The sequence below is a fragment of the Felis catus genome, chromosome A2, assembly GCF_018350175.1.
Source record: "Felis catus isolate Fca126 chromosome A2, F.catus_Fca126_mat1.0, whole genome shotgun sequence".
Classification (NCBI taxonomy): Eukaryota; Metazoa; Chordata; class Mammalia; order Carnivora; family Felidae; genus Felis; species Felis catus.
In genome coordinates, this window is record NC_058369.1 from 104,367,243 (window position 1) to 104,394,389 (window position 27,147).

The 27,147-nt window shown below is 34.4% G+C and overlaps 1 protein-coding gene across 6 annotated transcripts in view; it reads left to right on the forward strand.

Annotated features, from left to right (window-relative positions):
• Positions 1-27,147, forward strand: part of PHF14 (PHD finger protein 14) — a 217,823-nt gene that overhangs the window by 170,192 nt on the left and 20,484 nt on the right. The window contains exon 18 of one of the 6 annotated variants that reach the window (XM_011280405.4): positions 11,875-11,953. The exons of 3 other annotated variants lie outside the window; for them this stretch is intronic. In XM_011280405.4, coding sequence (XP_011278707.1) covers positions 11,875-11,886 — 12 coding nt within the window. In that variant the 3' untranslated portion in view covers positions 11,887-11,953. Of the gene's footprint in view, positions 1-6,040; positions 6,080-10,967; positions 11,264-11,874; positions 11,954-27,147 lie in introns of those variants that run through there. 2 more of the 6 variants (XM_019825523.3, XM_045052421.1) reach the window with 2 other exon arrangements.

Consider the following 27,147-nt stretch of genomic DNA (forward strand, 5'->3'; position numbering starts at 1 on the left):
TCAGGGAAAAATTTAAAAAATTACTGTAAGTTTAGTGTTTAAGTAGCAGAGTACATATCAACTTGATCTCCAAGTGAAATATTGTTCTGGACATACGACTAAATATGCTATAATTGAGTTGTCATACTTTGAGTTTTGTTTAACTTTAACGCTAGAGAGTAATAATTCAAACTAGCAGTTTTTAATATAATAAAAACAAACATCCTTTATATAAAATCTTTAAAAAATGTATGCTTATCTTATTTTTTTTTTCCTCTGAGTCAGCTTTTCTGGAGAAAATTGGAGTCAGAAAAGATATTACACATATTATGCATTTTTTAAATTTCTTATAAATGTAATACATGATCATTGTAGAATATTTGGAAAATTTTAAAAAACAAAGAAAATATTTGAAATTACTTCTATTATAATACCTATAGGCATTACATTTCTGCTCATGTTTCAGTAGTATATCGTACTACAACCTACCCATTAAAAATTGCATTCATATTATACATTTTGTCATATAATGGCAAATTATGCAATTGTGTATGTGACCATTTTCCACATTTTAGATATTTTTCTCTAACCAGACTTTTAAGTACTGTGCATTTCCTTGCATAGATATACTCTTGGTTTAATTGCTGGGTCAAAAAATAAGAACATTTTAAAAATAAAAGTGTATCATTTTAGAAATAATAATAGCAGTTAATATTCATTGAGGACCTCTTTGTACCTAGCATTATTTAAGTATTTAAAATGTATAATCTCATTTAATTCTCACCAGTCTTTAAGGTATTTACTGTTTTTATCTCCCTTTCTGTGGGGAAAAAAATTAGGGTTCAGAGAAGTTAAGGATTATGTATGCAGTGGGTATAACCGGGATTCAAACCCACATCTGCCTGATTCTGGAGGCTGTGTTTTAGAAACTTCCTTTCATATATGCTGAAGTAGGTATTTTTTATTCCTTGTTGCATGAGATCCTCAAATTGGATTTTGTCCTGAGGCCACTGTAGATTTTCATAGTGTAGAAACTCAGATAATTTTTCTATTATAAATAATCACCACGAGTAATAGGAAAATGAAAACTACCTTTATTAAGTGGGATCTGTTTGGGTCTTTCTAGTGAAAAGGGGAATAAAGCCTAGAGGTAACTCTTAAAACAGATTAATTAAAGATGGTCCTACTGTAAGGTGTAGAAGACAGACCATAACTTCTCAAGGCCCTTCATAATTCAATGAAATGAGTATCTGTGTTAGGGGAGCTACTACTTGATAATATGGATGATATATGTAGACCCAGCAGAATCTAATCTGTTGTGCTTGGAAGGAGGTGAGGGAAAGGGATCTAAAAGTGAATTTTTTATTAGGCACTAAGTACTATATTTTTCCTGAGTCAAATATATCTTTCTTTTTAATTAATTTTATTTATTTATTTTATATATTTTTTGGCTGAATTCTTTATGTTTGTAAATTTATATCCAACTTAGTTAACATATAGTATAATAATGATTTCAGAAATAGAATTCAGTGATTCATCACTTACATATAATACCCAGTGCTCATCCCAAAAGTGTCCTCCTTAATGCCCCTCACCCATTTAGCCTATCCCCCGACCCAACACCCCACCAGCAACCATCAGTTTGTTCTCTGTATTTAAGAGTCTCTTATGATTTGTCTCCCTCTCTGTTTTTATGTTATTTTTGCTTCCCTTTCCTTATATTCATCTGTTTTGTATCATAAATTCCACATGAGTGAAGTCATATATTTGTCTTTCTCTGATGACTCTAGTTCCATCCACATTGTTGCAAATGGCAAGATTTCATTCTTTTTGATTGCCAGTAATATTCCATTGTATATGTATACCACATCTTTATCCATTTGTCGGTCAATAGACATTTGGGCTCTTTCCATACCTTGGTTATTGTCAATAGTGCTGCTATAAACATTGGGGTACATGTGCCCCTTTGAAACAGCACTCCTGTAACCCTTGGATAAATACCTAGTAGTGCAATTGCTGGGTCATAGGATAGTTCTATTTTCCATCTTTTGAGGAACCGCCATACTGTTTTCCAGAGTGGCCCAGCAGTTTGCATTCTCTACAGCAGTGCAAGAGGTTTCCTCTTTCTCCACATGTTCGCCAACATCTGTTGTTGCCTGAGTTGTTAATTTTAGCCATTCTGACAGGTGTGAGGTGGTATCTAATGGTGGTTTTCATTTGTATTTTCCTGATGATGAGTGATGTTGAGCATCTTTTCCTTGATGATGAGTGTCTGTTAGCCATCAGGATGACTTCTTTGGAAAAATGTCTACTCATGTCTTCTGTCCATTTCTTCACTGGATTATTTGTTTTTTGGGTGTTGAGTTTGATAAGTTCTTTATAGTTTTTGGACTAACCCTTTATCTGATGTCATTTGCAAATATTTTCTCCGATTCTGTCAGTTGCGTTTTAGTTTTGCTGATTGTTTCCTTCACTGTGCAGAAGCTTTTTATCTTAATGAAGTCCCAATAGTTCATTTTTGCTTATGTTTCCCTTGCCTCTGGAGACACATCAGGTAAGAAGATGCTGTGGCCAAGGTCACAGGGTTTGTTGCCTGTTTTCTCCTCTAGGATTTTGTTAGCTTCCTGTCTTAATTTAGGTCTTTCATCCATTTTGAGTTTATTTTTGTGTTGATGTAAGAGAGTGGTCCAGAGTCACTCATCTGAATGTTGCTGTCCAGTTTTCCCAACACCATTTGATGAAGAGACTGTCTTTATTCCATTGGATATTCTTTCCTGCTTTGTCAAAAATGAGTTGGCTATATACCTGTGGGTCCATTTCTGGGTTCTGTATTCTGTTCCATTGATCTATGTGTCTGTTCTTACACCAGTTCCATACTGTCTTGATGATTACAGCTCTGTAATATGGGCTAAAGTCCGGGATTGTGATGCCTCCAGCTTTGGTTTTCTATTTCAGGATTGCTTTGGCAGTTTGAGGTTTTTTGTCATTTTATATAGATTTTAGGATTGTTTGTTCTAGCTCTGTGAAGAATGCTGGTGTTATTTGGATTGCATTGAGTGTGTAGATTGCTTTAGGTAGTATAGACATTTTAACAGTATTTGTTCTCCAATCCGTGAGCATGGAATGTTTTTCCATTTTTTTGGGGTCTTCATTTTCTTTCATAAGCTTTCTATAGTTTTCATTCAGTGTATAGATTTTTCACCTCTTTGGCTAGGTTTATTCCTAGTTATTTTATGATTTTTGGTGCAATTGTAAATGGGAGCGATTCCTTGATTTCTCTTTCTGCTGCTTCATTATTGGTGTATAGAAATGCAGCTGATTTCTGTATACTGATTTTGTATCCTGTGACTTTGCTGAATTCATGGATCAGTTCTAGGAGTTTTTTTGTGGAGTCTTTTGGGTTTTCCACATAGATAATCATGTCTTCTACAAAGTGTGAGTTTGACTTCCTCCTTGCTGATTTGGATGCCTTTTATTTCTTTGTGTTGTTTGTCTGAATGCTGAGGCTGGGACTTCCACTACTATGTTGAATAACAGTGATGATAGTGGACATCCCTGTCGTGTTCTTGACCTTAGGGGGAAACCTCTCAGTTTTTCCCTGTTGAGGATATTAGTGGTGGATCTTTCATAAATGGCTTTTATAATCTTGAGGTATGATCCTTCTATCCCTACTTTCTTGAGGGTTTTTTTTTCTTTTAATTTTTTTTCAACGTTTATTTTTTGGGGACAGAGAGAGACAGAGCATGAACGGGGGAGGGGCAGAGAGAGAGGGAGACACAGAACCGGAAACAGGCTCCAGGCTCTGAGCCATCAGCCCAGAGCCTGACGCGGGGCTCGAACTCACAGACCGCGAGATCGTGACCTGGCTGAAGTCGGACACTCAACCGACTGCGCCACCCAGGCGCCCCTTGAGGGTTTTTATCAAGAAAGGATGTTGTATTTTGTCAAATGCTTTTTCTGCATCAAATATTATATCTTAATGTTTATCATGAATTGTGAAATTTGAAAATCTGTACTGTGAAAAGAAACTAAAACCAGCCACATTTAGTTTCTTTGAGAAGATAGTCTAAGAATATTCTGATTTGTTCAGTGTCAGCCACTTTGTGTACAAATTGAAAGATTTTGTATATATATTTTTTAATATCAGCATTCTTTTACAGAAAAAAACTCTTATTCAAAAAGAATACCTGTAAGTGGATCAGATCCTAATTATAATATGATTTAGATTCATTTGGGTTAATTCTTTTGCCAGTTTTTTTTTTGTTTTTCAGCCAGAGAATAGAAAATTGTTACCTAACCTATAATTGAAGTTAAAAAATGTCCCCCTCCTCAGATAAAGATATCCCCCTCAGATAAAGATCCTTATGTGTAACTATGTTGTTCTACCATTTTCTACCTGTGACCTCCCATAGCCCTCTTGGTTCTGAAGTGGTTTCAGTTCTACAAGTTTTTTAGCTTTAATATATTGTTCTCTTTTTTTCCTCTGAACTATATTCATATGCTAAATTTAAACTCTGGTCACCTAAGATGCAATCTATTTTAATGTTTTCTCTGAAGGTTTCTTAAAGGTTTATGTTGTAGTGTTATATCTTCATTGAAGTTAAGATGGTTTTTTGTTAAATGTACCTTCAATAATGGCTACAAATGATTATCTGGTTCACTGGCTTGAAAACTCTTTAAAGTATGCATATAGAGGTTACAATTTTTAAGAATCACTTTGAAAAGTTCAGGCTGCATCAGTTCATTTTTATTAGTTCACTTTTGTGTTCCTGAGGGACTAGACTATTTTCTCAACTTTCAAAGACTATGCATTATAGTATTGTGTGAATTCTATTTCTAGAATCAGATTTCTAGATTTAGACGACCAGATACCTGTGAATCAGTTTCCAAAGCACAGATAGGTAACTTAAAGCAATTCATGAATATAAGGTATTTCAGCATTATTTCCTTATGTTAATGCGGCAGTTTCAACAACAACAACAAAATCATTACTTAATAACTCAATTTAAAATTTATTCTAGTATCTACTCATTAAATTTAGTTATCAGTTATTAATTTGCCCCCACTGGAAGTCATTTTAGGATTGTGAATGAAATAGATATTTTCAGAAAACATTCTGCTCTTTTACAAGAAGGCGAAGTGCCCTATGATTTAGACACTTGTCTACCTTTTCTCTCTGACTAGTGACAGTGTAGCAGTTTTAACCTGTTTGCAGCATGACTACATTAAGTACCATTTTATTCTCCATTTCTTTTTGAGTGCTCCCAAGTCTACTACTCAAGAATCTAATTTTTGCAGTGAAATAAATTTTATGATTTAGCTGTTCCAAAATCCCCCAATTTTTTTCTTTTTTTCCTACTCTTTCTCCCCTCCTCATTTTTCCCTGAGGTGTAATCAATACTCTAAGTGTTCGTGGTCCTTTATCAGTAAAACAAACAAACAAACAAAAAAACCTTCTCTAGGATAGTAATCTTATAGGGTCAAATATGGTTAGTTGCTTTTTAAATTAATATTAGTAGTTTTTACTCACCATAGCAATTTGAGAAAAAAAAATCCTGCAGTCTGAAATTGATACCAGTATTCAAATTAATTTTAAATGAAGAGTGTAAAAGACAATAGAAGTGATCTTATATGTTTTCCATGTTAAAGGACTATTCAGATTCCTATTTTTAAAATAGTAGTCTTTCATTTTTATTCAGATATAAATAGATTTTGTTCTTGAATTTAACACCAGATACAAACAGAAAGCAACTTAATTCTTTCTTCCTAGTGCCTTTAAACAAGCTCCGCTGAATCTTTTCTCCAGTGACTCCAGGGCATATCTCATGGTGTTTCCAGTCTCCTTAAGGGATTATTTGTGTGTGTGTGTGTGTGTGTGTGTGTGTGTGTGTGTATGTGTGTGTGTGTGTGTATAAATCTAGTCTAGTTTAATGTCAAGGCTTCATTCTCTCAACCAGTTAAAACTTCTCCTCTCACCAGCTCAGGCCTGCTTCAACCTGGAAAATCTAGAGTTTGATGGGGGCCATTCTGAACTTCGACTCTTTGCTGCTTTCTTTTCTAGGTTTTGGTGATTTCTCATTGTTAGGACTTGCCTACCTGCAGTTCCTTAGATGTGAGTAAGAGATGGATGCCTTCTCCTGTGTGTTTCTTACAACTCATTTTCAGAACTGAAGTTCCTTTTGTCTCTTCTTTGCTTGGTTTCACCTCATTCCCAATAGGCTGTCCTCTCTAGCTAGATCCCTTTCTAGATAACCAGAGTCTTCTCTCTTTCACATCTCATCATTATTCTTAAGATAAGCACATACACATTCTTGCTCTGTAAGCTCAGAAAGACAGTCATTCCATCTGTGGCCCTGATTTTTTTTTCTGTGCTGCTCTGCCACTACAGCTAGACAGACACGGATCACCACTCAGTCTCTGTGACCCTCAGACTTGTAGGGGGAAACACTCAGAATATTCTTCAGAAAATTCGTCTCATAGAGGGACTCCCTTTAAAACATCTCTTCTAAAGAAATCCTTTCTTTCTTATCTCACCTTTACTGTCTTCAGGCTTCTCTAATGAATTGTCAGACCATTTTTTTTGTGTGTGAGGCTTTGAAGTAAATATTTTCTGAAGTATTTTATCAGTGCATGTCTTTAAAAAATGAAATTTCAGACCATTTATGATATACAGAGAGAGCAGATTTCACCCAAGCCATGAATCCTTTAATGTAAGTATGTCAAATACCCTGTCACCATGACTCAAATCAAGGTTGTTTTTTTTTTGTTTTTGTTTTTGTTTTTTTAGTTTTTGTCACTTCTTCACATACTCTCTACCAGTTCCTCAGCTCTTCAAGGTCCCTAGGCCCTCCTCTTCCTTTTGATTTTATCCCTCTCTTTTTAAAACAATTTTTGGGGGGCACGTGGGTGGTTCAGTTGGTTGAGCATCTGACTTCAGCTCAGGTCATGATCTCACGGTTTATGAGTTAAAGCCCCACATCGGGCTCGCTGCTGTCAGTGCAGAGCCCGCTTCAGATCCTCTGTCCCTCCTCTCTGTTCCTCCCCAGCTTGCACTCTCTCAAAAATAAAAATATATATATATTAAAAAAAATGAAACCTGTTTTTTGGCATTTAATGTATACTTTAGAAAAAACATTAGAGCCCTCTCTTATAATTCCCCAGCTCTCTCTGAATCCATTGTTCTGTTTTGTTTTGGTTTTAAGTTTATTTATTTTGAAAGAGAGAGAGAGTGAGTGAGCCGGGAGAGGGACAGAGAGAGAGGGAGAGAAAATGCTTAGCAGGATCCGCAGTGTCAGTGCAGAGCCCAGTACAGAGCTCAAACCCCTGAAATGTGAGATCATGACCTGAGCCGAAGTAAGATATTTGACTGAGGCACCCAGGAGCCCCTCTGGATCCATTGTATTGTTTCATCTTAACTGTCTTTTTGTTCTGGCCAGAAATAACTGGAAGAACTTGGGAATCTAGATTCACTACAAATTTATGCCTCCTACATTAAACCACATCTCATTGCTGTCTTTTGTGAGCTCCTTATCAGATTTCTTGTGGCAGCTATTTCAAATCTTTGCCACATATCTCAAGTCTGTTTCATTCCCAGCATCCTCATTTTTTCAAGAGGACTCTATCTCTTAACTTCACTGAGGAAAAGGGCCTGTATCCACATCTTCCCCCCTCTCAACTTGAGAAATAGTCTTTCATACTTTTCCTAATTCAATTTTCATTACTCTCTACCTCAGTCTCTTATTTCCTGTCTCAGGAGAAAAAAAAAATGTTTGTTTTTGTTCTTCCAAAAATCATCCTTCCCTTCAAAAGCTGGTTTTCTATTCTCAGTAAGCCATTATACACACTTTTTCCAAATCAGTCTTTTTGAAAGATTATTTTTCACTTGCCCTTCCAGGATAAAAAAACTCAAGGAAGGAGTTCTCCATTGTCCATACTGTAGGGCAGACATCAGGGTTTAACCGTGACTTCCAAGGCTATCTGTAATCTGCCTCCACACTAATACTACAGATAGCTCTCTTTCAGCTTAAGTCCTAGTTTCCCTACAGTCTTTAGGACCAGACTGATTTCTTTTTCATTTCTTTGCTAGACTATTCATTTGGCATTCAGTAGAGGTTTCTTTGCATTCTTATTCATCTTTTTATGTGGAGGTTCTTTTTACGAGCTAGATTACAAATACGAATGGAACAGAATATTTCTTTCATACTTTCTTGAAGACTGGGAGTTTCAATGTTACACATAATTTTTTCTAAGATAGATTTAAAATTGTTTCTAGTGGTCCTTCACTGCTAGCTTATTTCCTATTAGTTGTTACTAAAATTACTTTCTAAACTTTTATTTTGTTGAATGACAATGGAAATAGTTCAGATTCTATTTGTTTGCCTTACATGCTCAAGGCTATTTGTTGAAACAACACACACTGTCTGAAAATGTAAATTTCTGCCAGCCATGACCCAAATATGTATAAAAGACCAAGAGTAAAAGACATAAGAAAATATCTGTTCAGCAACTTTAAGATAATATCTTTTCTCAGAATAGTTTCTATCCCTGTCTAGTTCACTCAGCATTTCTGCTAATATCTACAAGTACCTGTTGATTATAGTAAATTTCTTTGAAGTAGAGATACAGTTTTAAATTAAAAAGAAATTGTTTTCTCCAGAACGAAGAACACTGGCATTGTCTAAGAGGGTAAAATTAATCTTAAAAAATAGCTATATTTCATATTTTTTTGTACATAAATTGAGAAGAAACAGTCTTATTTATAAAGGTATTTTCTTTCTCATCATAGCCCTACCAATATGTCTGCAAGAGTAACCTTATGTTATTGAATGAAATCTGTATTGTATTCAAAGGTATACCACATACTGCACTAGGTACTTGACATATACTAAGATAATAAGGCATGAATCTGGCCCTTTGGGTAGATAATGCATCATTTGAATGTAATTATGAAAACTAGGTAGCATTTGATAGGAATGTAAGTGAGGATAGGCTAAGTTATGCAACACAAACCCCAAAATCTCAAAATTTTACTGGATTAACACAAGTTGAATTCTCATGCAAAGTAACATATCAATACAGATTGGCAGAGTGATGCTGCACATCCTAGTAACTTGGGGACCGAAGCTGAAGGCAGTTTTATTTCAACATAGGTAGTCCCTGCTACTGTAGCAGGAAATATGGCAAATTGCAGAATGGCTTTTTAAAATTATGTTTGGAAACTTACACACATATCACTCCAGCTTACATTTCATAAATTACATAGTAAAACCTACCTTTAAGATGCCAGGGAAGGGGCGCCTGGGTGGCGCAGTCGGTTAAGCGTCCGACTTCAGCCAGGTCACGATCTCGCGGTCCGTGAGTTTGAGCCCCGCGTCAGGCTCTGGGCCTGGAGCCTGTTTCCGATTCTGTGTCTCCCTCTCTCTCTGCCCGTCCCCCGTTCATGCTCTGTCTCTCTCTGTCCCAAAAATAAATAAACGTTGAAAAAAAAAAAAAAGTAAAAAAAAAAAAAAAAAGTAAAAAAAAAAAAAAAAGATGCCAGGGAAGTTGGGGGCTCCTAGGTGGCTCAGTTGTTTAAGCATCTGACTCTTGATTTTGGCTCAGGTCATGATCTCATGGTTCATGAGTTCAAGCCCCCTGCATCAGACTCTGTGCTGACAGTGCAGAGCCTGGTTGGGATTCTCCCTCTCTCTGCGCCCCCCCCCCCCGAACTTGTTCTTTGTCTTTCTTTCACCCTCCCTCCCTCCCTCCCTCCCTCTCTCAAAATAAATAAACTTTAAAAAAAAAAGATGGCACCTGGGTGGCTCAGTTGGTAAAGTGTCCAACTCTTGGTTTTGTCTCAGGTCATGATCTTGTGGTTTCATGAGTTCACAGGCCCTTTGCTGGCAGCATGGAGCTTGCTTGGGATTCTCTCTCTTCCTTTCTTTCTTCCCCACCCCCATTCGCACTCTCTCTCTCTCTCTAAATAAATAAATTTAGAAAAAAGAAAAACCAAACCAATCAGTATAATGCTGCTATATGCTACCATACTTAAAAGGCCTTTCTGGTATTTGAAGCAACATAGGGGAATCCATGGAGAAAAAAAATGTGTGTATAGTTTCTATGGGGGTAACTGCATAAAAGTTTGAAAAGTGTAGTAATAGTTAACTAATGTTTAAAAAAAACTTTTTAAATAAAAATTTGAGCGGGGGCAGTTTTAAGCTTACAGGAACTGAGTGGCAAGTATAGAGAGTTTCCATATGCCCCTCATTCTTGTTCTCGTATTAATATCTTGCATTACTGCGGTACATTTTGTTACAAATTAATGAGGCACTATTTGAAGTCCACAATTTATATTAGGATTCACTGTATTGTATATTTCATAGGTTTTGAAAAATTTATGATAACATATATCCACCTGTACAGGATCATTCAGAATAGACTGTCCAAAACAATCTCTTGTGCTCCTCCTATTTACCCCTCCATCCCTTCCCTCAAACCTGTGGCAACCACAGATCTTTTTCCTGTTTCCATAGTTTTGCCTGTTCCACATGTCATATAGTTGGAATCATACAACATATATATGAGAAGAGCATAGCTGAAGTACTGAAACTCTGTGACTTCAAGACTTATTCTAAAGCAACAGTAATCAAGATAATGTGGTATATTTTTTTTAAAAAAAGACAATGTAATATTAGCAAAAGAGCAGACATATAGATCAGTACAACACAATCGACAGTCCAGAAATAGACCCTTACATATATGGCAGAGACAGAGGGAGACAGGATCCAAAGCAAGCTCTGTGCTGACAGCAGAGAGCCTGATGCAGGGCTCGAACCCACAAACTGTGAGATCATGCCCTGAGCCAAAGGCAGATGCTTAACTGACTGAGCCACCCAGGCGCCCCTATAAGCTTCTTTTTTAAATAAACTTTGTCAAAAGAATAAAAGTCTTCTTGCATATATATGTGTGTTCTAAGCATACTTACACATAATATCCTTTTATCTTTGCAGGCACTGGAACCCACCTCTTTCTTTACTTGACATACCCTCCTAAGGCCTATAAACTTGGTTTTATTCCTTCTGTCATCAGTGCCCCTCATTACTTCTTCTGGTACAATATTTCCTGAGAAAGTAGTCTCTTCAGTGTTCTCAGGGTTCCTATAATCTTAGTCAAATAGTCTCCTTCAGGAATACACTCAAAATCATACAGTCTAGGTAACTGGGTAAACTTCGGTGAATGACTTAATCTCTGCCTCATTTCTTCATTTTAAAATGGAGACCATAATAAATAATACTTACTCATTGGAGCTTTGGTGTGGGGCTATTTTATCTGTGTTTTAGAGTTTGGTTATAGTGTCGATGAGCCTGACCAGTATCTAATTCACTTTTCCATTCAGTTGAATGTTCACAAGAAAAAGAAATGAAATGGTTTTAATAAGATAAAGATGAAAGGGCGCCTGGGTGGGTCAGTTGGTTGAGCATTGACTCTTGACTTCGGCTGGGGTCATGATCTCATGATCATGGGATCAGGCCCCCTTTCCAGCTTTGTGTTGAGCGTGGATTCTGCTTGGGATTCTCTCTGCCTCTCCTACCACTCTCCCTGCCTAAAAAAAAAAAAAGATGAAGTGTATATATATTTTATGTCTATTACTTACAACACACTGAGAACATGTCCATTGTTTTCACTTTTTTCATTTGAGGGTCATCTAAAATTATTTTAATAGAACTATAATTTTTTAAATACTCCTTAAAAATTTAATTTTAAGCAAGGGTTAATTTTTTTGTGTATTTTTCATGGTAAAGAAATGGCTTTTTTTTTTCCCATTGCAACTCCAACTTTGTTAAGGAGCAGTTTCCTGCATTGCTAATGTCAAATGTAACTTTAGCTTTCAATTCATTGCTGTGGTTGTGTTTCCAGAGCCTGCTGTAAGAGATAAACCCATTGCAAATGAAGACAGCATTCATTTCCTTCCACCTCAGGCCACACAGAATTGATTGAGGTAATAAAATGACAGCACCTTGTAATATACTGAAGGCTCTTTAATTCGAAAACCAGTTCAAACCTGATTCAGAGCTTGTTTAAAGCTAATTTATAGCTTGCATAATTTTTAGCTGGCCGACCAAGGTAAAGATGATATATGAAAACTGATAAAGAATTAACTTATGATACATTCAGACTTGTCTTATTAAAGTCAACTGGAATTAAAAAACAGAGGTGGGAGGGGAATGGCAGAAATAATTGGTAAGCTTTGCTTCACATAGGTTAGCATTGTTGACAACAGTTTAAATTTTTCATCATCTCATTTCAGACCTAAATTCTTGTCCTGTCTTTGTAAAATCAGTTCTATTTGCATTTCTTGTATTTTAAAGTCCTTCATTTTTCATCACATATGTATTAAGGTTGGCGAGGCTGGGTGCAGTTAGCAGCTGCTCTGACTTCCACCTTGCCAAATCATGCCACGTTGGCAGTGCTGCTGCTGAATAGTTGTGTCTGTTAGCATTTAATTCAGTCTTTTTCAAGATGCAAGGGGAAAGGAGTTAGAACTCTTCAGTTTTATTTGGGCTGAAAAAATCAGTAGGCTTTTTGCCTTTGTGGGCTGTTTTTATCTATTGGAGTGTATTTATCCTTTTTGACCCACAAATAACATAACTACCATAGTAAAGTATTCTATACTCTGAATGAAACCAAATTTTCAGAAATTTCAAGTCAGCATTCATGAATAAAAAATGGATTACATTTTCCTTTTTTATATTTAAATCCTTTACATAGTTATTGATGTGGTTTGAAGTGTTGAGGTTCAGAGCCCACAGCCAAGAAAGAATTGAGATGTCTTCCGTGTGAAAAGGCGGTTTTATTAAAGCACCAGGACAGGACCAGTGGGCAGAAAGAGCTGCCCTGGGATTGTGAGGAGTGACTGATTACATACTTGGGTGTTGGGGGAGGTGAAGGTAATGGACATTTCCGAAAGGACTTTCATACGCTAAAGAAGACTCACAGAACCTTGGAGGCCCAGCTACTGTCACGCTAAAGTTGTTTTTGCCTCTAGTAAAGCATTAACATTAAGACAGTTGCAAGTTCCTGGAGGAGTGTTACACTCTGCCAGCCTCAAGTATTTGTCAGTGGGCTGCACGTTATATCAAAATTTAACTTTATCTACATTTCTCTGCCTTTGTTCCCCACATCAGTTACAGCTTTCTTGTCTTTAAAAAAAAAAAAAAAGGACAGTGGAGGATGGGCATATTTTGGCCATACGCTATTATTATAGAATCCTAGAAAATGTTGAAACTGAGAGGGGCATTTGCCATTCTTAACCCTGTGTATCAACTTAGTCCATTGCAAATGTTTTGGATATCTCAGCTGAAAATATCAATAAACATATATAAACATAATTTACATATATGAGACCGTATTCTCATATTCTGTAATTTCTTTTTTTTTAATGTTTGTTTATTTTGAGAGAAAGAGATTGTGAGTAGCAGCACACAGGGAATGGGCAGAGAGAGGCAGACAGAAAATCCCAAGCAGTTTCTGTGCTAACAGCACAGAGTCCAGCACAGGGCTGGATCCCACGGAACCATGAGATCAGGACGTTAGCTGACGTTGTAAGCTCAACTAACTAAGCTACTCAGGCGCCCCTGTAATTTCTCCAGTGCAACTTGTCTAGCTATTTTGTGAGGTATTAAGACAAAAAAGATTGTGGTTAATCTAATTATGCCCATAGTAAACATGGCCATAATTATTTAATTATTCTTTTGAAAATTACAAAGAGGTACATGCTTATTACGGAATAATATATAAATATGAAAATAAAAACCAGTTAGGGAATAGCCATTGCTAGCATTGTTATTTTTTTCTATGTGCATTTTTAAAGATCTTAACATAACGTAACATATGCCATGCATTCTGAGGGCAGAGTTGCTCCAAGGGGACAAAAATTGGTTCTCACAGGAGTAAAAACCAAAGAGGGTTTGTGACCTCTATCGCTGAACCTTTTTTGATAAAATCTTATTTTTAGTATTTAATTTGTCTCAGGTTTTCTTGGGTATCGCACAAGAAATACTATCATTGAGATCACGAAGAATACACAAAAATGTATAATTATCAGTGCTATAAAACAGTGACAAATAAATGGTTGTGATCATATGACATTTCATCAATTGCTTTATCTTGAAGTTATTTCACATTTGCCTGCTGGCTGTTATTGGCCATCTTGTGGATGCTGTTTATAACTTAGGCTTTAAGAATAAAAAGATTTGTTATTTACTATTATAAACATTATTTAATCCATCATTAATTATTTCAGTTCCTGAAATTAGAAAATACTGACAATATATGAATGATTATTTAGCAGCTATTTTCTCTTATCAAGCAAAACGTAAAGTTCACTAAAATTTTAAGACTTACTTAATTTTTCAGTTACTTTTACTAGAAATGTAATAGTTTGAATGATTTAAGTTTTGCCCTGTTATTCTTACATGTTTATGTTACATGTAACTTGACATTGTAATTTTTAAGTTTTGTAATGTTATTTTATGATTTAAGTATAGTAGACACACAGTGGTACATTAGTTTCAGGTGTACATCATGATTGGACAACAGTATAGTTTACATTTTGCTCACCACAGGTGTAGCTGCCTCTGGCACCACACAATTCTATAACAGTATCATTGACAGTATTCCTTATGCTGTGCTTTTTATTCCTGTAATTTATACGTTACAGAGGAAGCCTGTATCTCTCACTCCCTTTTGCCCATTTTGCTCATCCCCCAATTCCCCTCCCCTCTGGCAACCATCAGTTTTTTTCAGTATTTATAGGTCTGGTTCTGCTTCTTGTTTATTCATTTGTGTTTTTTAGATTCCACATGAGTGAAATTATATGGTATTTGTCTTTCTAGGTCTGACTTATTTCACTTAGCATTGTACTCTCTGCTCTATCCCTGTTGTTGCAAATGGCAAGATCTCCTCCTCTTTTATTGCTAGTAAAATTCCATTTTGGGTATGTGTGCATATCACATCTTCCATATCCATTCATCTGTGGATGGACACCTAAGTTGCTTCCATATCTTGGCTATTGTAAATAATGCTGCAGTAAACATAGTTTATTAGTGTTTTTATTTTCTTTGGGTAAATTTAAAAATTCTGGTTTTAGTTTTTTGAGGAACTTCCAAACTGTTTTCCACAGTGACTATACCAATTTACATTCATACCAACAGCACACTAGGGTTCAATTTTCTCCTTATTGTCAACACTTGTCTTTTTGATTTCAACCATTCTGACAGGTATAAGGTGGTATCTCATTGTGATTTTGATTTGCATTTCTCTAATGATCAGTGATGTTGAGAATCTTTCATGAATCTGTTGGTCATCTGTTAAGTCTTCTTCGGAAAAATGTCTAATCAGGTCCTCTGCCCATTTTTTAATTGGATTATTTTGACCTAATTTATATAAATTAAGATTACTCAGCAATTGTAGTTACACAGTTAAGTTACATATTAATAGCTTTTAATTTTAAATTTGTTAAATTATAAAATTATAAACATTTATATTTAGTCATTCATAACCTTAGATAAAGAGTTAAGCTCTTTTTAAGCATAAAGCTTAACTCCCTTTGATTATATAAAGTACAGCACGTACACAGATATGCAATATATCTGTGGCATTAAAATTTCATGGGAGGCACTTATGAAAAAAATTTCTTAAAAAAATTTTTTTTAACATTTATTCATTTTTTGAGAGACAGACATAGCGTGAGTAGGGGAGGGACAAAGAGGGGGGAGGGGCAGAGAGAGAGGGAGACACAGAATCTGATGCAGGCTCTAGGCTCTGAACTGACAGCACAGAGCCCAACATGGGGCTCGAACTCGCAGACCATGAGATCTTGACCTGAGCCGAAGTCAGATACTTAACCGACTGAGCCACCCAGGCGCCCCTACTTATGAAAAAAATTTCTAAGAAAACTCTTTGGGGGATGCTAATAACAAAGGGTTGAGAAACACTAGCATAAACAACTTTTACATTGCTCTTTTCCTTAATATTCCATAATAAGCATTAAGGGGTAGCGGAGTGTTCCAGTTGGTTAAGTGTCAAACCTTTTTTTTTAATAAAGTTTTTTTTTTTAATGTTTACTTATTTATTTTGAGAGCAAGCAAGAGGGGAGGCGTAGAGAGAGGGAGAAAGACAGAATCCCAAGCAGGTTCCATGGCTCAGCATGGAGCTGGACAGACGTGTGGCAAGATCATGACCTGAGCCGAAATCCAGAGTCTGACACTTAACCAGCTGAGCCACCCAGGCAGCCCTAAGTGTCAGACTATGGATCTCAGCTTAGGTCATGATGTCACAGTTAACGAGACAGAGCCTAGCATGGGGCTCTGTGCTGACATTATAGGAGCTTGCTTGGGATTCTCTGTCTCTGCCCTTCCCTGTGCAGTCAGTCTCTCTCTCTCTCTCTCTCTCTCTCTCTCTCTCTCTCTCTCCTCTCTCCTCTCTCCTCTCTCCTCTCTCTCAAAATAAATATTTAAAAAAATTAATTTTTCATAAGGTCAGTTTTGTGACCTACACACAGTGTATGTTGCTAAATTAAGAAGTAAATAGATCTATTTGTGACATCAGTCATTATAATCAGTTTTATTTGAAACATATTTTGAGATCATAATCCATAAATATCCATAAAGTACTAGATCACTTTGTGATTGTTGGAGACAGAATTGTAAATATCTATGTAGAGAGTGAAACATAAGTCTTAATAAATCTAAGTTTCAGTAGGATTCCTTTGTAACATTTTTTGTGTATTACTATTTGAAGTCTTTCAAATGATCTGACCTTTGTTTTACTATGGCCCTTCTGGTTTGTATGCATATTTTTGTCTTCTATAATTCTAGGGTTTGATTTATGAGTCTACTTATTCACATACATTAATGCCTTTACCCTGGCCACTACTATACTATGAAGATTCAAAAACGAGTAAGACATTTTGTCTAATAATTACTTAAAAGTGGGAGCCAAATAGAATTCTTCCTCTGAGTAATTCTATCTCATTGGGAAACAGGCATGTAAATTGAAAGACTAAAGACCTATTACTCTCCTTTAAAAGTCCCAGGTATATGAAAAAATTAAAAACTAAAAATAAAGTCCAAGGTATATGATACTATTGTTTCATGGAGCCAAGCAAGCAAATACTTGGCAGAATGAAGTACAACAATGACAAACGTTTTACCATATAAATCATATATATTTTACACTAATAATATTTTAATTTCTAAAACTTACCTCATGTCTATATTTCCAATAATTATTTTCAGAAAAACAGATTCTAGGAGACAAGCACACTAAGACTGAGAATTGTATATTTTTTATTGTTATTGTGTATGTCTTGAAGACATATTTCTTTTTTATTTATTTACCTCCATTCTTATTTGGTTCAAAGTCACTAAATTTTAAAACTCCTTGACTTCAACCATATAATATACAAATTTATTTTTAAAAATAGCATTCCAAATTTTTAAGTGAATTTGGAGCCTTTGTAACAGGTGATTTTGAAACCCAAATAATTAACCAAATGGAAACATATGGTTGTTATATTTTTCTAATTTTTATAGCTCTAGAAGGATGTTCTTTTTAGAGCAAATATTTTATTTTTTCCCTGTATGAGTTCTTACAATCTATTAAAACAAAGACTTTGGAGATATTCTCACCACAGAAATCTCAGGGACTAGAACTGCCTGCAAAAAAAAACAAAACAAAAAAAAACAAACAAAAAAAAACAAACAACAACTATTTTCATATTTACAACATTTATGTAAGAACATTTTGTTTTATAAGCAGACTGCTTTTTAGATATGTTCTTCCAGTCCCACTGAAATTAACAATAAAAAGAAGTTGGGTTCAAAGTAATTTTAAGCAAAAATTATGCCTAGCACAGAACTAATTTAAAAATTTACAGATTTATTTACAAGTGACCTATTAAGAGAAAACATTTAATTTGTATAGTTTCTGTTATTACAAATAAGACATTTATCTATATTTAACCTTCAGAGTCATTGTGTTTATTTCAATGTATACTTGGTTCTTCTAACATTTGGAGGGTATTAATACGACTTAGTAGCATTTGCATATAGGAAGATTCATTTTAGAAACTCTGTTCTCTATTTGAGTAGCTTTATGTATTGACCTAGGTAAAAGCATGATCAAGTTAACTAATTGTCCATTCTTATGAACTTCATATTGAGAGGAAAGTAGACAAACAGAAATCATCAGCCTTTAATTTGAAATAAAGCATTTTACAAAGTTGTATTATGTTTAAATGAAGAATGTATTTTACATTAACCCTAAAGTATAAGTGATTTAAAATGTTAAAAGGCAAATGTATGGAGTATACCAAGCATTTAGCTTTGTTTCTGAAAGAAATGAAAAATAAATTACAAAAAATGAAAAAGTCGAATAGTAACTGTTGGTGTATCTTTTAAGGTACCAAAAGTTATAATAGGAATACAAAATATAGTAAATGTTCTTAGAATTGATGAGAGTTAAGTAAAATTTTTCATAGGATATGATGTACTCTTACAAATAATGTACTAAGACATCATTATAATCAAGTTCATATAATAAGGCATTGACTTCTGGATTCCTGAGTGTGGGGATGAGCTGGCTTCTGATGCCAGTTATTTGCAGAGCCACAAGTCTTTACCCATTTCTACATATTATTCTACACAAATCCCTGTGTATGTCCCTACACACATTTTTTTATATGTGATTGGTCTCGTACACCAACCTTTTTATACCCCTATATACATCCTTACAGACATTCTGACACATTCTACACATATCCCTACACACTGAGCCCTTGCAGAGCCTTTTCCAAGACCCTTTGTACACACACTCTCTATGTATATATACACTCAACACTCAAAACTTGCCTTTCTTGTCCTTATTATATATGATGTACCCTATCTTATTCTTTTCTATTAAATTTTGCTGTTAAAGCCAATTTGTTCAGAAGTCACTAAATCCACATTTTGTGTAGACTAGAACATGCTTGCTGTTCTAGCACATTTGGACTGATACATAGGTCAGTATTTTTTTGTTACATGTCTAGGCATATGAATACAGATGAAGCAAATATAAGCTAGGTGGAAGTAACATTTTACTTACAATCCAAATTTTGTGTAACATTTCTTTAAAGCTTTCATGTTCTCATTGTTCAGCAGTGATGAGCTATACATTTATAAATTTTTTTCTCACCATATGATAAACTGCAGAATATCTTACATAGAAATATTTAAAGAAACTAGAAGTTCAGGCAAAAAGCTTCAAATGATAGGATTTGAAAGAGTTTTAGGATTGAAATTTCTATCCTTTATGATTTAATGATTGGCTTCATGCCAATAGAGTGGCAGTAGGTTGCAAAGTTTGGCCTTATCTGAAATTGTTCCCAACTACTTACTGACATTAAGAAATGTTTAATTCCTGGGAAACATCTTTGATGTATGGTCAGTCTTTTCATGTAAATGTCAAAAGCCAGTATGTTTTGTGTTATGTTTATTATCCGTAGGGTAACCTCTTTCTTTATATGTCTATTTCTATAAGATTGAAATTAAGTGAAACATGCCTGAGGAACATCAGGTTTATGGTCAGTCATACCTGGATTTGAATATCTCCTCCTCCATTTGGTAGTTGTGATGCTCTGGGCAAATTCCTTAACCCTTCTGAGTTTCAATGTCATCTTTGATAACTTAAAGATAATACTGTATAAGCTTGTTTTGAAGATCAGAGAATAGCCTATGTAGCATGCATAGCACAATTCTTGGCCCATTAAATCCTCTATAAATGGTAATACACATCATCGTGATAATTATTATACAAAAAGCTATAGTATGTATACAAAAGGTATAGTAAGTGTTTCTAGAATTGATGGGAGTTGAGTAAAATTTTCCATAGGATATGATGTAATGTACTAATACAATTATAGTAATAATAATCATGATGATATATAGTTAATACTTTATAAACAGATAATCTTCTGTTTATCCTGATTTGTGAGCAAAGCCAAGCTATTTTGTTTCATGTTTGATTTTTCATAACTCAAAGGATAGAATGCCAAAAAACTTACAGTAGCTCTTTATATAATTGTTACTGTCAAAAAGATTCTTTGAGAACAATGGTATCGTATATAAATCTGGTTATAGGCTCTTTTTTTCTGGATTAATATAGATTTACAGCATAGTACTATTTCATATTTTCAACAAAGGATCACATGAATACTGTATTTTTGAAGCATCTCAAGTTTTAATTTAAGCTATTATTCTTACATTTCATATGATACTGAATTATTGCTAGTAGCAGGTCAATAGATACTATAAATGTGCTCCAAATAAGTAATGTCTGCCTTAAAAATTTAGTTGGTTAGAATTATAAAGCATTTACCCAGGGAAAGAAATGGTTCCTCAAGGTTATTTGAGGAAAATACCAGTTTCATGAGGAGTTCTATTCATAATATACTTCTTACTCATTTAGAATAGGTGGAATCTTTGAATTTAAATCTAGAATTCACTTTGCAGATCAACTGGTCAAATATTCTTAGACCTAATCCCCCTCAAGGTTATCTCTGTATTTAAGAATCTGGAGTTCCAAGATTTGTGAATGAATTGTCAGAGACCCGTAATTGGGGCAGGTGGAGTGGCTCAGTCAGTTGAATATCCAACTTGGGCTCAGATCATGATCTCATAGTTCTTGAGTTCAAGCCCAGTGTCAGGCTCTGTGCTGTCAGCACAGAGCCAGCTTCTGATCCTCTATCTGCCCCCTTGTCTCTCTTTCTCTCTCTCAAAAATAGTAAATATTAAAAAAAAAAAAAAAAGACCCATAATAAACAGCAGGGCCCAGCTAAGGACTTTAGACTTTATGTCTCCAAGTCCATTGGTCTTTGCCATATATAGTACTGATATTCAGTGTTCCATTGTGTACATTTGTGACTAAATCTCTTACAGTGTCTATATACTTCCCAAATATTGTATCATTTCCATGATTATCTAATTGGGCTTATTGTTTGGCATATGTAGACAAATATTTTCCCATTTTGATATAAAATAACTTACTTAAAATTTTTTCTTGCATTGTGGTATATAATAGTCTTGATCATCAAGAGCTTAATTGGATATATGGTTCCTACAAAAAGGTTTAATCTGTGTACAGATTTTATTTGAAATTAACAGCATTTTGCATCATTGTAGTATGTGACTGATAGCAGGTATTTTTGTGTCTCATTTTTAAATGTAGTTTGAAACTGTTTCTAGTACACCTTTAAATTTTATACTGATCGCTTTATTAGTGATATTGCTGTTCCTAATTGATACTCTTCCTTCTCCTTACCGTGTAGTCTTCCAAAATTTAAAAAATACTGCATCATGAAAGAAAAAAAATAGCATATTTTCCTTACATTATCCAACTATGATAATTTTTTGTCCACAAAAACTTACGTAGCTACGTTTTCAATATCTAAATATCAGAGGTAAAAGGAAGAATTTACTTAAAACAAGCACCGCTGATTATTATTTTTTATTTTTATATTAGGATTTTTTAGGCATGTTTTTTTAGAGATGCTTTTCAATTAAAGCCAAAGTTTTACTCTTTTTGGCAAAGTGTGCTATAGACAACAATGTTAAATTTATTATCAGTGTAGATTCGTGAACCAAAAACACATATCCCAAACACACAAAATTACAGATTTAAAATTTTCTCAGTAACTTTAGATATCCTCAAATTTAAAGCTGGTGGAAATACTTGATGCCCTTTTCCATTCTTACAGTGATACACATTGTAATTATTCACTGCTCTATAATGGATCATTTTTTATCTATATCTTGTGTCTTTTCTGTCTATATAGAGTAAATATTTATGTTTTCCCATTTTTCTGAACTAAGAGATACACATAAAATAGGTTTGAACTATCCACTATAACTCATTGAAAAGAAAGGCCTTACACTGATATTGTATGGAAGAGAAAACTATCTAAATCATTTCAGCAGCCAGCTTATAACCAAGATAACATCAGCATTTTCCTTCTTGAAAATGTATCTTCCATATATTAAAGTAAGGATGCTGTATTTTATTAAAAATAGTATGACAAGTTTAACCTATCATTATCACAAATCTAGCTTAAAGAAAATCTTACTATGTTTGATAGGGGGAAAAATAGTAAGATTTTGTTTTAGTCACATGTTCACTATACAAAACCACCAAAAAACAATGCAAAAAAAAGTACTTCTTATGTTAATAGCACAATACTTTAAGTTCTCAAAGTCAAATTATTATCCTATATAAACATACAGTATTAAAATGACAATAATTTAATGGCTAGTTGGCTAATGTCATAAAAGTTACCAGTTTGAAAAATCTAGTATTTTCTGCTCATACAAAATGTAGCCCTGTAATTTACTGCTTCATCTTTTTGTAGTTAAGTATTTGTCTAGGATAGGAACAAGCTATACACTACTTGGTTACATTACTTAAAAATCAGAAATAGGGGCACCTGGGTCACTCAGGGTGTTGGGCTCCAATTCTTAATTTCAGCTCAGGTCGTGACCTCACAGTTCACAGATTCAAGCTCCACATGGGTCTCTGCGCTGACAGGGAAGAGCCTGCTTGGGATTCCCCCTCTCTCTCTGCCCTGTTCGTTTGCTCGCTCTCTCTCAAAATAAATAAACTTTTTAAAAAATTAGAAGTATAAAAGATTTTACGTATGTTAGAAATATTTGACAGGCTTTGAGAATCCAGATTTACTTTACATTTCTTCACTTCTCCAACAATGAAAAACAAAATTTTATTGAACAATAGTCTCTATACTAAAATATGCCCTTAATTAATTTTTGAAGATGGTATACTACAGTAATTTGTAAATAAATAAAATACATAAGCTTCATTTAGCATAATTTTTTATAAATAACTATGCATCATTTTAATTTCTACTTTTTTCATATTACTGTTTATCTGTGGTATGTTTAGTAAGGAATTAAGTGGCAGATTACTTTAATAGCTGCATTTTTAAATGTATTATTATATTCTTATTATACAAGTAATATATGTTTACTAAGATCATTCAAGAAATGCAAAAAAAAAAAAAAAAAGAATAAAGAAAACAAAACTCCTAACCTACCTCTCAGGTAACCACTGTTAGGATATTAGTATATCTCTTTCTACCTTTTTATCTTGCCTTCATTTAACAAATATTTACTGAGCATTTTATAAGTATAAGGCCCCATAATAGTTGCTTAGTACCATGGCATCCATGACAGGATACAGCTCCTGTCTTCTTGATGCTTGCTTATAGTCTATCAGAGAATATAGACAAATGAGAAGGAAGCTATGGAAAAATAACTGAAGGTACTGTTAAAGCCAGTAGCAAGAGAACTAACCTGGTTTGTTGGGTCCCAGCAAATATTCTTGATATTTTTAGAATGTGGTAGGAGTGTTCTGTGATGCCAATATCATAATAGGCATATGTTCTCACTTGTTCTTTCCCTCTCTCCCTCTCCCTCTCTCTACTTCTCTCTCTTGTTCTCTCTCTGTAGGTATATGTTCTCACTTCTTCTTTCCCTCTTTCTCCCTCTCTCCCTCTCTCTTATATTTTAAAATTTCCACTGGCTGTTTCACTGAGGATCTAGAAGAAAATAAAAGTTCTTGTGTGCATAAACCTTCATATCTGAAAAATTCACATTATTTTAAGAACCACTATGGTATCATTATCACTGCTATAAACTTAAATAGACTGAAAATGAGCAAATCTCCAAAATGTCTCTTAGGCAATTTCATTATGGGCAGAAAAGAATTTAGCATTTCCAAATTATTTTTATGATAATATAAAGTTGCTGATTCACTTGTTATAATTTATGGAAGTATTTTATCCAGCTTTAACACTGCTATTGTCTTAAAGCAATTAGCACAGTTACATATCAATTTTGCAATAATATTTTATAGCAATATACTTAATTTAATCAAAGTATTTAAAGACCAGTTTTTCTAATAACTACATGCTTTGTTTTTACCATTATGAAATATGCTAATGAATTTGAAAAATAACATGTATTAGATATATGAACAGTACTATAATCCTGTTTGATTAAAAACAGTAAATTATTGTCATATAATGTTATAAACCTTTTAAGTTTTTGGTTTTCTATTTTTATTCTATTCTGTATGTTATACATTACCATATTTTAAACTGGTTATTAGCAAATTTAGGAAAATATAAAATCATATTTCATATTTAAAAATTTTAATAGTGGCAAATAAGCTCTTGAATATGTTGAGCCTAAATTCTTCATCATTAATTAACTGTATTAAATTAATTCTATTTTAAAATGTTTTGTTGGAAAATCTAAACTTATGACAGTATGTTTTATGACAGTTTCTAGTGCTTTATAATGAAAACATGAGGATTCCTATATTTATTTAAATATTATAAAATTAATTTTGAAAGAAAATTTTGTTATAATCAAAAACTTCATTTGAGACACTAATGCCAGAGAAATATCAGATAGAAAATATTTTAGTTCCTTGAAAAAGAATTTCTTCATTTGTTTAAATTTTCTTTGACAAACATGTTTTAATATCTCCCAGTCTTTCAGAGACCCTAACTTTGACCTCATCCTTTCTCCAGTTATTACCTCCCGATTACAGTCATGTAGTGTTAATTCTCAGAACACTAAACTGAAGTTGAGAAAATCATTCTGAAATGACTGTTGATGGTTGAGTGTAGAAAGCAACATATATGCATATTTTTTTAAAGGAGTTCTAGATCTCTGCTTTGTGAAAGTTTCCCTTTCATACATATATTCAGCTTCATATGGTCATTTTGAGACTAGGACATACAGACTTAAAAGGAGATGGTGAAAGATGTTCTTATGGACAGTAAATGCAGTGGACTCTGCAAACCAGTGTTGCAGTTTTTGTTTTTGTTTTTGTTTTGTTTTTTGTTTTTTGTTTCTTATCCAAGCTGAAAGTCTAGGGGACCAGGACAGAGATATATATACCATATATTGTTTATAGAGGAGGTAGATTTTTATGCTGCAGGAAAGGTTTGATTAATATATGGAAGATATAAAATATAACGCTTGACTAAAAGCCCAGAAATAGTATTGCTAGAAGCCCAAACTATCAGGAATAATTTTACCATGAGTCTTTTGGTCTTTCTACCATGGTTCAAAGATTGCTGCTATAGCTCCAGTCTTAAAATTAAACAGGAAGGATGAAGTACAAAATGACATGTCCTGGCCCCTCTTTAAATTATTTCAACTGGGCTTTGATCTCTACCATTCTACTTGTAAATGATTCTTGTAAAGTCACTTACAGTCTCTTTCTTGTCAAAGTAGTCATACCTCTGCTTGAATCTTATCTGACTTCTTAATATCTTTTGGCAATCAATTGGCCATTTCCTCTTTCTTGAAAATGTTCTTATCTTGGTTTCTGTGGCCCATATTGTCCCCTAATTTTCTTCATACAAAACTGGCAACTCCTCAGTCCTGTTAGCTAAATTCTTCACCTCTACCTAAGTTGTATTAACATGGCTTATTAGTCCTTGGGGCCTTTTTCTTCACTATTTACGTATTGTTCCCTAGATGATTGCAAACGTCTTATAATAACTATATGTTGAGGACTTCAAAACTTCTAATACCAGCGCTTAATTCTTCTTCCAAGATCTAAATTCATCTGTCCAAATATTTGCTGACATTGGCATTGAATATCTAAAGACTGTCTTAAGCTCAATACTGCCAAAATAGAATTCTTATGTCCTCATTCTTCATCACTCCCATCACAACTATGTCTCCCATAGTCTTTACTAACTTATCCATTTTTGGGTGCCAACAACAGAGGAATATTCCTAATTACTTTTTTGTTGTTGTTGTTGATTTCCATATCTACCTATCAGCCTGCCCTTACTCTAAGCTATAACATACTCTGAACCATATTATACTTTCTACTCCTACTACTACTACAATACTTTAAGACACTCTCATTCCTGATACGGACTATTGCAGTAGCCTTTTGCCCTATGTCCCTATTTTCATTCTTACCTATCCTCTATTTTCTCTAAATTGCAACCAAAAACAAGCATCGAATTCAAAATCAAATCATATTACTTAAATTTTTAAACCCTCCAATGGCTTCTCATTGCAAATAGAATATCCAATATGGCCCACATAGTTGTACCTAACATTTAATATCGTGCCAAATATGCTGACTTTTCTGGTGCATGTGCATGCTGAACTCATTTGTACTCTAAGGTCCTTGCCCGTCTTCTGTAGGCCTAGACGTCATCTTCTCACAGATTAGTATGTGAGTGGCTCCTTCATATCATTCAGGTCTCAGCCTGAATGTCACCTCTTTAGTAAAGGTATTTTCCTGATTACTTTGTCTAAGAAAAGGTGTGCTCCCACAGTTTGTATCCCTTTCCTGTGTTCTTTCCGCTACATCAAAATTTGAAACTTGTTAGCAGATTATTATGTCTTTCCCTGTTGGAATTTAAGATCCATGAGGACAGTTATGCTGTTTCTCCATCTCCTAGAACAGAACCTGGCACATAATAGATACATATTCGTAGATAACCAACAAATAGAAAACATTCTATATTGTAAATTTAATTCTTAACAATTATCATTTGTATTGAAAAATTAGGATTGTAGATAGAAAAGAAAGCAAAACTTACCCTTTTTTAAGTATTTATTTATTTTGAGAGAGCACAAGCAGGGGAGGGGGATAGAGAGAGAATCCCAAGCAGGCTCTGCTCTGTCAGCACTGAGCCCAGTGTGGGGCTCAAACTCATGAACCTGTGAGATCATGACCTGAGCCAAAACCAAGAGTTGGATGCTTAAATTAACTGAGCCACCCAGGCCCCCCTACAAAACTTATAATTTTTGTTCTGGTTAGGTTTTGAGGCTAGGTTTTTATTTTTTTTACATTTTACAGATAAGGAAGCCAAAACTAAGAGGTCATGTGCCTTTCCCAAGGTCACATCAACAGTAAGTTCCAAAGCAGGATTCAAATAGGTTTGTCTGACACCAAAGCCTAGACATGTACTCATGTAGATGTTTTGGGGAAGAACATCACATACTTGTTTTTCAGCATAAGATAAATTCAACCCATGGATTATGTGTACACACACACACACACACACACACACACACACACAACGTCACCAACATT